The sequence below is a fragment of the Thecamonas trahens genome (assembly GCF_000142905.1).
Source record: "Thecamonas trahens ATCC 50062 unplaced genomic scaffold supercont1.32, whole genome shotgun sequence".
Taxonomy (NCBI): Eukaryota; order Apusomonadida; family Apusomonadidae; genus Thecamonas; species Thecamonas trahens.
The window spans coordinates 241,715-254,702 of NW_013657648.1; the positions used below are offsets into that span (position 1 = coordinate 241,715).

The following is a 12,988-nucleotide window of genomic DNA, read 5'->3' on the forward strand; positions in this document are numbered from 1 at the left end:
ACCCCCCCCCCCCCCCAACCCACCCCTCCCCCCAACCCCCCCCAACCACTTTCCCCACACCTCACCCCACGACAAGCATGTCAGAGTACGCTTCCCTTCTCACACACAAGCCCTCCCCTTCCCCCTTCCCCGTCCATCCCCCCCACCCCCCGGCCCCCACCCCCGCCCCCTGTTCTTCCACCTTGGTGTGTGGCCCCGGGTCGAAGGGTGGTGACCTTCTTCCTTTGGCGGTGATCAGGACGGACGAGTGACCATGGTGGACATAGTGAGGAGCAGGAATAGGTTCTGCTGGGTAGAAGGAAGGAAGACCAGGAAGCGTGTAGAGTTTAGCGGCTTGTGGATCAGGGGCGGTGTGTCCAAGGCGAGTAGCGGTGAGAGGACGGCGTAGCGGGCTGGAGAAGGTCGACCCAGCCTGTGCCTGGCAATTTTTTCCTTTCCTCGGCGACTCACAGGATGGAGGCATGGGCTGGCCTCAGGGAGGGTGATAGCTATGACAAGGAGGTTTACGACTGGGTGCCGCGAGCGCTGGGCGGCGTGCCGGCGAGCGAACTCAGTGAGCCTCTACAGGAAGCACTGCGGCTTGTGGGCGCGGTGCTCGACGGCGGGCTCCCAAGCGCGGAACACAGGCATGTCGGGACGAGCGTGCTGCCGGCCATGGTCAAGGCGCTGCTGCGGCGTTGCGATGTGGGAGGCGAGGACGTGCCGCAGGTGACGATGCTGATGGAGGATGCGATGCAGGCTGTGCTCCGCTACTCGGACTCCGGGGTGTATGAGCTGTGGGGCGAAGTTCTCGCACCGATCTTTGCCGAGGACGCGCCGTTCTACACGCTTGTGGGCTACGAGCGGTCGGATATGACTGTGTACCAGCTGACCGACGATGAGGCTAAGGCTGCAGCGCAGATTGAGGAGCGCAAGGCCTCGCGCGATGCGCAGGGCAATGTGTACGCGTTTGTGCCTGCCGCTGCGTGGGAGGCGCCTGCCGGCCTCATTTCCGCACTCAACGTGTTTGGCAAGATGGGCGGGTTTGACGGTGTGGTGCGGCACGTGGCCGGCGACGCGCCGCTGGACGCGATGCGGCACATGCTCGGACCGATTGCCGCCGTCCAGGCGTACTTGCTTCCGGACTTTCTCGAGGACTGGGTCCCGCGGCTTGTGCCTGCGCTGCAGACCAAGTTGATGGAGCTGAGCTCGGACGAGCTCAAAGTTGCGGACGAGTCGTGCATCGATGACCTCAAGCAGTGCATCCAGAGCCTGTACCTGGCGCTGCCGTCACACGGCAACGCGTCAGGCGGTGGGCGCACTGGCGGCGCGCTCGTCTCGCCGGCCAACAAGGTGCTTGAGGCGTTTACGCTCGATTTTGGGCTCAAGTGCCTCAAAGCGCCGATCCTTAAGCTCAAGCTCAAGGGTCTGGCCGACATCCGCGAGCTTGTTCGTCTCGCGGCCCACAAGGCCGAGTACATTTCCCGGCTCCGCGACTTGTCGGGCCAGGCTGCAGCGTACCTTGCCAACAACCGCGAGGCCATGATGGCGTCGGCACAGCTGATGTACGTCGCCACTTCGGTGGACGATCTCCTCGCCTGGCTTCTGCAGCATGACATTGTCGATTTGCTCTACGGCTCGCTGGCCCATATGGAGGTCATGCGGCGCGGCTTTGAGTTTGTCAAGTTTCTGGCGAGCCAGGGCGTGCTCACCAAGGCCCACATTGACCTCATCTGGGAGGCCGGCCAGGGCAAGCACGAGGCTGTCCAGAACATTGTGCTCTCAGCCTTTACCGACCTGGCACCGTCGCTCTCGCTTGAGCTCCTTGGCTACGTCTACCACGCCAAGGTTGCCACCGTTCCGCACGCCTCGTTCTCCTCGCACCTTATCCAACTCGTCCGCGCGCTCACCATGCACGCGCTCCTCACCTCGTCCGCGCTCAAGACTACCGCCGACGTCAAGGCCGCCACTGCCGCAAGCGCCGCCAAGGCCGCGCAACTCGCACGCGACGAGGCCGCCGCCACACGCGCTGCCGCCGACCTTGCTACCGATACCACCAACGACTCTGCCGCCAAGGATCCGGTAGAGGCCCGCACCGCCGAGGCCATGGCCGCGCTCGCCGCCCAGGACGCTGAAGCGCCCACCGCCACTGCTGGCGTCACCGACATCCACACCGCTGCGGCTGCGTCGTCGGACATGGCGATCGAGGCTGCCGCCGCCGCTTCTTCCGCGGCTGCTGCCGCCAAGGCTGCGCAGGAGCTTGCTGCCGCTGTGCCGGACTCGGACTATGGACTTCCGCTGCTGTGGGAGCTCTTGCAGGACGAGGCACATCTGCCCGAGTCGCTCGCCGTCCAGGCGTCGACGGTCCTCTACGAGCTACTGGGCTGGCAGTGCGGACACGTCGAGCGGGCCGAGTACATGGAGCGTTGCATTGCCAACCTCCGCGAGCACAAGTCCATTTGCGCCACGCTCCAGCTCCTCCGCAAGATTGTGTCGACCTACTCGAGCGGCGCCGGGCGCGGAGCCGTGGGTGGCGGCGAGCAAGTGCCGGACTCGATGGCCTCGGTCGTGGCTTGGCTTGCTGAGGAGCATGCACTGCTGGACGTCTTCTTTGCCGACCTCGTCCACTACAAGGCCGCCGCATCTGCGGCGGCGGTGGCTGCGCGGGCGAGCGGCGCCGATGACGACGCCATCAACCGCAGCAAGCTTTTTGGCGCCCAGGGCCACATTGTGAATATTCGCGAGCGGCTGCAGTTTCTCAATACGGTGCTGACCATGTCGGATGTGGGGCTCAACCACGAGCAGGTCGACGCGCTGTGGGAAAGCCTGGTTGTCTCGCCGACAACCGTGCTCGAGCAGGAAGAGGCCTTCCGGTGGCTGGAGAACACGTGCGCGGTGCCCGAGTCGTTTTCGTACGAGCTGGTGCGTTACATTTTCGACGTCAAGGCGCGCGACCTCTCATTTGTCTCGATCACGCTCCAGGGCTACCGGTTCTACGAGTACTTTTTCCGCTACATCAACTGGAAGGAGAAGCGGTTTGAGCAGTCGGGCACCACACATTTTTCCGTCCTCTCGCTTCAGCTCATCGGCATCGATGGCCTGTGGCGGCTGGCGTGGGAGGCGCGCGACGCCGAAGTCGGCGACGCTGCCTACAACATTCTCATCCGCCTCTACCAGGGCCTCGTTCCGTCGCTCCGGACCCACACCCAAGCCAAGCGTGAGGAGCTCATCGAGCGCTGCATCGCTGCACTCTCGGCCGGCGCCGCCGTCCTCCTCGATGGAGACCGAGACGCCGACGCCGATGCCGACGCAACGCTCGCCGCCCAGCTGCGCATCTCGCGAGCGCTTGGCCTGCTCAAGCTCTACCTCGACGAGTTTGCTAGCATCAAGGGTGGTCCGTCGCCGCACGGCTCGCTTGATCGCTCGGCGCCGCTGGTGCTGTACGTCGATGTCGAGAGCGCGCGGCAAGCCGAGGCATCGGAAGGCGCGACGCTTGCGCCTACCGTCCTCGCCCGCCACAAGATCCTGGTCTCGCTCGACGACACGCTCGGTGACCTGCGGTGGCGGGTCGGCAAGCTCTTCTCGCCGACTGAGCCGCCGTACCTGGTTCAGCTCGCGCTCGACGGCGAGCTCTTCCCCGAGTCTGCCGATGGGCAGACGCTGCAGGCGCTGCGGCTTGGCCCGAGACCACGGTCACCGCCTTTAAGTACCGGTCGAGCGAGTTTGACATGGACTCGCTGGCAGACTCGGCCGAATTGCAGCAGGCCATTCTCGGCGAGTTCCCGGCGAGCATTCTGGCGCGCGAGCAGTACTTTGCGCAGCTCTTTGACCTCCTCCGCCTCCCATCGACGTACGCGCGGCAGGTGTGGGACTTGCTCATGCAGCTTCCGACCAACGCGAGCCTTCTCAACGCACTCCTCACCTTTACCACTGCTGACGATCCGATCGCCATGCTTGGCAACTTGCTCGACTCGAGCTCGACGTTCCAGCTGTACTACACGCTGCAGATTGTCGAGACGCTGCTGTATGATGTTGCCGCTGCCGCTGCGGTCAGGGAGCAAGCTGCGGCACGGGAGGCCGCCGACGGCGTCGACGCGACCGCCGACACGGCTGCCACTGAGCACTCGGAGGTTACTGTGGCCGGTTCTGCTGGCGGCTCGCGTCCGCCGACGGCGTCGCTGTCGGTCGCTCAGCTGGCCGCCCGTGGGCAGGCTGCGGCGCAGTGGTGCGCTGAGTTTGTGGCCTGCGGCGGCGTCCACATTCTTGTCCGCGCTCTCCTCGAGAGTCCGCTGGTTGATCGTGCGTACTCGGGCGAGCGGCCAGGTGCAGCACAGCCGACGCTTGCGCTCCTGCTCAAGGTCGTCAACTACTTTGTTCTCGACCTCTCGCTCTACAACATGCATGTGGGCGATGTCGTTGGCACCTCGCTCGGCTCGGGAGCCAAGGAGCCGCTCCCGGACTGGGTCAACGTCGGCGAGCTGGTCGCCTTTCTCTGCAAGATCATGCACTCGGCAGCTGCGCCCGCAGCCGACTCGGGCCTGGAGCCGTCGGACAACGACGTGGACATTGTGACCGAGGCGACGTTGCTCGCGGTTGCGGTTGTCCTTGCCCAACCGGGCCAAGCGCTGCCGGCGTTCTACGCCTCGGCTGGCGTCCGGAGCTGGCTAGAGTGCCTCCTGCTAGCAACGCCATGTCGCCCGATCCGGGCCAAGGTGGCGTCGGGCGTGTTCCAGATTTGCTCGATGCTCACCTCGTTTGACGGCGGCGAGGCCGAGGCTGCGGCCGGGTGCGAACTTCCGCTGAGCGTCTTCCTCCCTGCCCTCATCGACTTTCTGGCCACGCTTTCGGGTGCCGAGCATGCGCACTCGTCGGCGCAGCTCTTCAGTCTCTTCAACGACCTGCTGGCGCTTGGATGCGCCGGCGGGTGCGGGTACGACGCCTCGCAGTTTGAGGGCCTACTTGTGGAGCTGTGCGATGCCATCCGGTCGCGGCCGATGCTGGAGAAGCGTGGACGGCCCGAGTCGGACGACACGCTCGGCGGGCTGTTGCGGCTGGCGTCGACGCTTGTGGGCGCGCGGAGCGAGTTTGCAGTGCTGGCGCGCGAGGCCGGTATGGTCACAGAAGTCTTCTGGCGAGTTCTCTTTGACATTCCAACGATGCACGATCACGGGCTGCTGGCGCCGCCCAAGGCCAAAACCGAGCTGACGCGGATTGCTGCGTTTATGTTCCTCACCCGACTGGCGGCCGGCTCGCCGGCGGTGTACTCGGGCTTGACGCAGATGCTGGCATCGGAGCTCGGTGAGCAGGCGGACCTGGCGTGGAACTGGAACTTTGCGCCGGCGGCGTTTGAGAAGAGCCCGACCGGCTACGTCGGACTGGAGAACCTCGGTGCAACGTGCTACATGAACTCGCTCCTCCAGCAGCTGTACCACATTCCACGAATCCGCAACGGGCTCCTTCCCCTGGCGCTGCCCGAGGCCGAGGCCGAGGCCGGCTCCGAGTCGATGCTCTACCAGCTGCAGGCGCTGTTCTCGTTCCTGCAAGAGTCTGAGCGCAAGTTCCTCAACACGCGCACGTTCTGCGACGCGTACCGCGACCCGTCGGGCCGGCCGATGGTGACGCACATCCAGATGGACGTCGACGAGTTTTACGTCTCGCTCGTCGATGTGCTCGAGTCCAAGCTCAAGGGCACGTGCGAGGAGCGGACGCTGCGGCAGACCTTTGGCGGTGTCATCTCGAACCAGATCATTTGCCGCGAGGCCAAGCACGTTTCGGAGCGACAGGAGGCGGCGTACACGCTCTCGCTCGGCATTCAGGGCAAGAAGGACATCCACGAGTCGCTGGACCTGTTCATCGAGGGCGACATGCTCGAGGGCGACAACAAGTACTTTTGCCAGGGCTGCAACAAAAGGTCGACGCGCTCAAGCGGTGCTGCATCGAAGCGCTGCCCAACACGCTCATGGTCCACCTCAAGCGGTTTGAGTTTGACTTTGAGCTCCTGCGGCGGATGAAGGTCAACTCGGTCTTTGAGTTCCCGCTCGACCTCAACCTCAAGGACTGGACCAAGGAGGGCATCGAGCTGCGCGAGGCACTGGAGAGCGCGCGCGAGGCCAACGAAGACCTCGACGCCATCCGTGCTTCGCTCGCGCACACGTTCCGGCCTGACGACTACTACCAGTACGAGCTCGCCGGCATCATCGTCCACATGGGCACCGCAGACTCGGGCCACTACTACACCTTTGTCAAGGAGCGGACGGTCGACGGCGAGTGGTTCCGCTTCAACGACACCAACGTTGACCCGTTCAACCCGTCGGACATCCCAGTCGCTGCCTTTGGCGGCACCGAGTACACCACCTCGTGGGACCCGAACCTCCGCAAGAACGTCCCTCACGTCACTCAAAAGTCGTACTCGGCGTACATGCTCCTTTACGAGCGGTCGGCCAAGTACGAGTGCGCCGAGCCTGTGATGGACAATGACGACGACGATGGCACCGCCGCCGCCGCCGCCAAGTCTGCTTCCCTCGACGTGGATCCGCTTGATGCCGAGGCGGCGGCGGCTGGCCTTGATCCGGTGGCGGTGGCGCGGGCCGCGGTGCAACCGCTGGAGCCGGCGCCGGTTCTCTCGCGCGACGAAGCGGCCGCACTTGTCCGCGACGACATTTTCCAAGAATGCTGGCAGCAGAACATGACGTTTCTCTCGCAGAAGAACGTGTTTGACCCCAACTTTTTCGAGTTTCTCTCGCAGCTGGTGCACATGGCGCAGGCCGACGACGCAGCGCCGGCAGACGTGGCGCGGGCGGCGCAGCTCGGGACCGTCTTTGTAGTCGAGGTCCTCCTCCACGCCAAGGACAAGGCGAGCCTCGGCAGCTGGATGGACGTCCTCACTGCACTCTACACCAAGCATCTGCCGTCGGCGCGGTGGTTCCTCGCCGAGCTTGTGGTGAACCCGCGATGGCGGGTGCAGATTCTGCTCCACTGCACGGTGCCCGAGGCGCGGCGCGCGCTGCGGGCGCTCATTGTGGCGGCGCTGGAGGCTGTGGCGAGCGATGAGTTGGAGCGCGGCGTGTTTGGAGCGCCGGGCGTGCCACCCGAACTGGTGGCGGAGCCGAACGCGTCGCGGCTGGCGCAGACCGAGGCCGACGAGGCGTATCTTGGCGCGGACATTGCCGGTGACGTGGCGCTCATGCCGCACGTGCAGGGCAGCGGTTCGCTGGCTGTCCGGTTCTTTGATGCGCTCCTCCTCCACATCGGCGAGCTGCCGATGCACTGGCGCCACTTTGAGCAGTACTTTGAGGTTCTTGCTGCGTTTGTGAGCCTCTCGCCTCTGGCTGCGGCGGCCGCTGCCGAGCGTGAGGTTGTGGGCCGGCTTGTCTCGTTCTTCCTCGAGGACCAGTCGCCGTTCCGCCCGCCGCCTCCCGACGGTGAGAAGGTCCGGCTCATGGGCGAAAAGTTCCGCCCGCCGGCGCTGGCGGCGATGGTGGAGACAATCGACGTGCTTGCAGGCTCTGTGGTGCTCGACGAGGTTGACAGCGAGGATGCCATTGTTAATGCCGGCGGCGGCGACGAGCTGTACCTCTCGGACTTTTCGTACTCGATGCTGTTCAACGAGCAGTTTGTGACCAAGGCGCTGATGGACAACGTTGCGACACCGCAGATCTCCCAGCTGGTGGTGACGCTGTGCAAGGACTCGATTCCGCGGACCCGCAAGTACACGCAGATGCTGGTGACCGGCCTCGCAGTGGTCGCGGCCGACGAGGTCGGGCCGTACTACACGCTGCTGGCGGCGATGGTGGCGATGGACGACTCAGTGCGTGCCGAGCGCGGCGACATTGTGATGTCGGGCCTTGTGGCGGCGATCGACTCGCAGCTGCCGATGATGCACAACGGTTACCTGCTCATCCGCGGGCTGGTGGCGCTGGCAAGCGCCGAGGCTGGGGTGCGGGGCTGGCTCGCCTCGCACCGCGACGAGTGGGTGGAGAGCTGGCTCATGGCTGCGCCGTACGAGGCGCAGCGGGCCGAGGCCGAGGCGCTCCTGCTGGTGACGTTGCCTGGCATTCGCGAGCAGCTTGTGGCTGGCTGGGTCGACGGCGGGTTCGACACGCGTCTGCCCGGCTCTGCGCGCGACCGCAACGGCTCGTACGACGAGGCGCTGCGGTCGGTCATCTACTCGATGGGCATGGACTCTGAAGATGGCGAAGTCGACTCGGCGGGCTTCTTCCATCCAGGCGGGGCGAGCGGTGAGCGAGGGCGGCGACTGGCGGCGCGGCCCAACGTGCAGCTCGAGGCGACCAAGCTAGACGCCGAAGCGTTTACTGCGGTGACAGAGACTGTGGGCTACTTGCTGGGCCACCTGGAGACGGCGCGCAAGTACATGGCGGAGCACTCTGACCCGCTGACCAAGGATGGGGTTGCCATCGAGTCTGCGACCAAAAAGTACACCAAGCTTGTGGCGTTCTTTCGGGTCCTGCGGATGCTCATGCTCCGCGACGAGGACAAAGCGGCGGTGTTTGGGGTGTGGCCCGAGTTCTGGAAGCTCTTTTGTGACCTCGACGCACTCAACCAGGAGCTCGACGACAACAAGCGCGAGATGATTGAGTTCTGGGTGGCTGCTGCTGAAGGCTCGCCACAGCTGCTCGCTGCCATCGGCAGCGACGCCGAGGTGACGCGGCGGATGCTGGACATGTTCATCTCGCTGCGGCCACTGGAAAAGTTCCTGGTCTACAACCGGCGGTCGCTGCCATCATGGTACCGGCTGTTGTGGCTGGTGGCACGGGCGTCGGAGACCTTCCGCAATGCCATCATATTCCACCACAACTTTGAGTGGTCGATCAAGAACCTGTACGTCGAGTCGTCGTCGTACGGGCCGGTGGCGTCTGCGCTCTTGTTGACGATCAAGGAGCTTGCCGGCGAGTCGCCGGCCTTCCGGACCAAGCACATCCAAGCCACGCTCGAGTCTGGGCGGCTTGTGTCGAACGCGCGGCAGGTGCTGCGGCTGCTGCAGGTGCTCCTGGTGAGCGACGCCGACATGGCGCTCTTCTGCACCGGCGGCGGGCTGGCGCAGGTCGCCGAGTTTATCGAGACGCGGCGCGAGGCGTCGGCGTACATGGACGACAAGGCATTTACGCCCCTGGCGATGGCGGTGGGCTTGCTCGACCAGGTCATGACCTTCCTCGTCTCGCCGGACGCGTCGCAGACCGCGACGCTGGCTGGCAAGGCTGCAGCGACGGTGGCGGCCGAGTGGAAGACGCGGCACATGGTGCTCTCGCCGCTTGTGAGCGCGCTCTCGTCGTTCCGGCGCGAGGAGACGCGCAACGCGGTGTACTCGATTGCGCTCAAGGTGGCGGCGTTTGATCCCGAGCTCTGCGGCGAGGAGCTGGTGCAGATCCTGTACAACGAGCACGAGTCTGTGGGTGCGCGAGGCTCCGAGTCAGGCCTGCCGGGCTACACCTCGGACGGCGACGACGACTCGCTTGACGGGCATCCTGTGCAGTTTGATCGCGGCGGGCGGCTTCTCATCTCTGCGTCGGCAGGCAACTTTGTGCCGCCGGACGCAGACGCGGTGCGGCGGCTGGGCAAGCTGCCAGGCCCGCTGATGGTGCAGCTGACGTACCGCGAGACGCGCGACCTGCCGCTGCGGGCGCTCGTGGCGGCCTACTACCGGTTTGTGGGCGATGCGGTGCGGCAGGTGCTGGAGACGACGGCGTACACGCCGCGGATCCTGGCGTCGGGCGTGCGGTTGCTGGTAACGGCGGCAATGGAGACGTCGACGACGCCCGAACTGGTGGCGCCGCTAGCGGCGCAGCTGCTAGAGCTGTGGCGGGCCGAGCCTGAAGTGGCTGTCCACGTCCGAGCCGAGGTGCGGTTCGACGACTGGGCCGAGCTTGTCCTCACCTCACTGCAGGGCGTGTTGGTGGAGTCTAGCGCGCATGCCCTCCTTGCTGCTGTCCTCCCGGTGGCGGCCCAGCGGTTTGCTGAGCTCCGGTTCTCGCGAATGATCAACACCATCGCCGACAAGCTGGTCAACCTCTGCGCCGACGTGCAGACGTATGTGCAGGCGCCCAAGAAGGCCAAGAACCTCGAGAGCGCCGGGCGCGAACTGCGCGCGGTCCTCCTTGCCCTCGGAGTCCTTTTTGAGACAAACCCGGTGATCCGCCCAACCTTCCTCGCCACGTGCACGGCCCAGGCTGAGGCGCAGACGCTCGTGGGCGAAGCGCGCGAGCTCGTCTGCCAGGCGCTGGGGCCCGAGCTGGGAGACGAGCTAGTGGTGATGCTCGAGCAGGTGGTCCTCGCTGACGAGTAAAGTCTCGAGAGCTTGCTGGAGGAGGCGAACCACGCTGAGTTGGACGTTGCTTTTCACTGTGAGGCGCGCGGTAGCGCAGAACACCGCTCGGCTAGGGCGAAGGGGCAGAGACTGGCTCGAGCAGGGCGAGCGCGTCGGTAAAGGCAGCGTCAAAAACGTCGTCGGAAAAGCGCATGACCGAGGCGCGGCCGGCAGCAGCGACAGCACGGGCCTCGGGCAGGTGCGCGTAGATGTAGACGAGCTGGTCGGCAAACTCGTCGAGCGAAGTGGCGAGGAAGCCGCGGCCGGCCGACGGCGGGCCGACAATGTCCATGAGCGGGCCACCGGTGCCGTGGGCAAGCGTGACGAGGCCGGCAGCCATATACTCGACTACGGCGATGCCAAAGTGCTCGTTCCACATGGTGTGGAGGCCGACGGTGGAGGCGCCGAGGGCAGCGACAAGATCGGGAAAGGCGACGTCGGTCCGGATGTCAACCGCGTCGGCAACGTCGAGCTCGGCGGCCAGGGAGTGGAGGGCGGCGACGCGAGCAGCGTCGTCGGCATTGCGAACCGAGCCGATGAGGACAAGCTTGGCCTGGGCCGGGAAGCCTGGCGTGGCGCGAGCGCGGGCAAAGGCGCGGACCTGCAGTAGGTGGTCCTTCTCGGGCCGGAACTGGCCCACCGAGACGATGTCCAGCGATCGCGACGGAGCGTCAGGCGGCGGGAGCTCCAGAAAGGTGGCGCAGTCGCACGGCGGGAAGACGGTGCGGAGCGCCGGCGAGGTCATGCCCCACAGCGCAGCGATGTGGCCGTGGGTCCATGAAGAGTTGACGGTGACCATGGTGGCGCGGCGGCCCATAAAGCCATAGAGCCAGGCAAAAGCCCGGTAGTAGGTGGCCTTGGCCGACGAGAGGGTGACCGAGGAGGCAACCAGCGACGAGTTGTTGTACGAAGGCCGCTGAGCGACGACAGCGGCAAGCATGTCGGTAGAGATGGTCGGGTAGTGAACATAGGCGCCGACGACAGCGCCTCCGATCCAGGAAAAGACAGGATAAGTAAAAGCGTAGCCCATCGAGTCGATGACCACATGTGCCCTAGCACGGAAGAGTGCCTCCCCAGCCAGAACCATGGATCCGAGCGACTGCATGAGCATGGTGGGGCGGAGGAGTGCATGCGACTCGACAGCAGTCCGGGTGGCGAGAAAGACAAAGATCGGCTCCCGCGGCAGCTCCACCGCAAACCGATTGCGGGCCCGGGCAAGGATGTCCTCTGGCGGGATGCCCTCGTTACCCTGCGGGAGGAGGAGAGGTGTGATGAGTATGGGGTGGGGGGGGGGGGGGGACGGAGGGGAGGGAGGGAGGGAGGGAGGGAGGGAGGGATGGCGTACGGTGTAGATGAGGATGCGTGCGGATGGCCAGCGGGCCATGGCAGCCGCCACACCCTTCCACAGCACCCTCTCTCCGCCACCACCTGCGTTTGCGTAGGGATGGAAGAAGGCAATGGTGTGGGTGGCGGGCGAGGTGAGGGTGGCCACCACCTTGCACACCACAACCATGCCCAGGATGACAAGCACCGTGTTGTACGTCCACCATACCAAACTGACGAGGAGGATGTACATACTGGGTGGGGCGGTGGGTGGTGGGTGGGCGGAGTGGGGTAGGGGAGTGGGTGTGGCGGGGTGTGGGGCGTGGTACGAGAGGGGGGGGGGAGGGGGGGGGGAGGGGGGGGGGGCTCGGCTCGGTTGGTGCCACCGATTCGGTGGAAGGTGCGCGGGAAGGGGAGGAAAGGAGAGGGGTGATAGAGGTGGGTGGAGATGGAGTTTGATGTGGAAAAGGCGCGGCAATATGAGGCGGGATGTGCCGGGTTGAGCCAAGGCGATGGAACGAGAGGGAAGGGGAGGGGGGCGAGGGGATGACGATGACATTGATGGTGGCTCACTTGTGCTCAAGAGTCGCGGATGGCGCCAAGGCCCTCGATGAGGGTCTTGAAGTTGACCTGCCCGGTCTCATCCGGGTCGTACTCTTTCATGAGAGCCTCGATCTGGGCAGCGTCAAGAGCCTCGCCAAAGTCGGTCATGGCCCGAGCAAAGTCCTTGCGGGTCATGCAGTAGTCCCCCTGATCAAAGACCTTGAACTCGCTGAACACCTCCTCGGTCTTCTGCGCGCACTCTGCATTGTCGTAAAAGTAGTTCATCATGTCCTTGAACTGCGCCACGGAAAACGCGTCGCTGATGCCAAACTCCTTCAGAATGGCCTTGGCCTCTGCGTTGGAGATGCTGCAACGGGGAGGAGAGATGGCATGAGTTGAGAGTGTGTGGGAGAAGGGGAGGGAAGGGGGGGGGGGGGGGGGGAGACGATGTGGGTACGTACATGTGGCGCAGGCAGCGGACGAGATCCACAAAGTTGCTCTTGGGCAGTGAGTTGTTGGCGTTGAGATCAAACAGCTGATACACCTGTATCACCACCACCGATACAGAGCAACAGCATAGATAGCGACAGAGTAAAGTGAACGGCGAGAGTGCGAGAGTGCAAAGAGAGCAGAGCAGAGCAGAGCAGAGCAGAGCGAAGGTGACGGAGGTATTAGCGGAGATGATGATCATGATGATCATGATGATCATGACCATGATCATGATCATGATCATGATGGATGAGAGGGAGAGGGGGGTGAGTAATAAGTAGAGTGCGTGAGAGGGCGAGGGAGGGGGAGGGGGGAGGGGGAGGGAAGGGGGGG

General features: G+C 64.8%; 4 protein-coding genes across 4 annotated transcripts; 2 read left to right on the forward strand and 2 right to left on the reverse strand.

Moving 5' to 3' along the window:
• Positions 1-77: 77 nt before the first annotated feature.
• AMSG_12028 (uncharacterized protein) lies at positions 78-3,685 on the forward strand (the record flags this gene model as incomplete). Its single annotated transcript, XM_013901105.1, has 3 exons — positions 78-85; positions 489-3,620; positions 3,646-3,685. 3 exons carry the CDS (start codon positions 78-80, stop codon positions 3,683-3,685), a joined length of 3,180 nt encoding a protein of 1,059 aa, XP_013756559.1.
• A 2,253-nt stretch (positions 3,686-5,938) lies between these two features.
• AMSG_12029 (uncharacterized protein) lies at positions 5,939-10,279 on the forward strand (the record flags this gene model as incomplete). Its single annotated transcript, XM_013901106.1, has 1 exon — positions 5,939-10,279. One exon carries the CDS (start codon positions 5,939-5,941, stop codon positions 10,277-10,279), a length of 4,341 nt encoding a protein of 1,446 aa, XP_013756560.1.
• Positions 10,280-10,317: 38 nt separating this feature from the next.
• Positions 10,318-11,881, reverse strand: AMSG_07037 (glycosyl transferase). The gene is made up of 2 exons (XM_013901062.1): positions 11,646-11,881; positions 10,318-11,549 (listed from the first exon to the last, which is right to left on the reverse strand). The coding sequence occupies exons 1-2, from the start codon at positions 11,874-11,876 to the stop codon at positions 10,371-10,373; spliced, it is 1,410 nt and encodes a 469-aa protein (XP_013756516.1). The 5' UTR covers positions 11,877-11,881; the 3' UTR covers positions 10,318-10,370.
• A 321-nt stretch (positions 11,882-12,202) lies between these two features.
• Positions 12,203-12,899, reverse strand: AMSG_07038 (uncharacterized protein; the record flags this gene model as incomplete). The annotated part of the gene is made up of 3 exons (XM_013901063.1): positions 12,203-12,533; positions 12,628-12,710; positions 12,831-12,899. 3 exons carry the CDS (start codon positions 12,897-12,899, stop codon positions 12,203-12,205), a joined length of 483 nt encoding a protein of 160 aa, XP_013756517.1.
• Between the last annotated feature and the right edge of the window lie 89 nt (positions 12,900-12,988).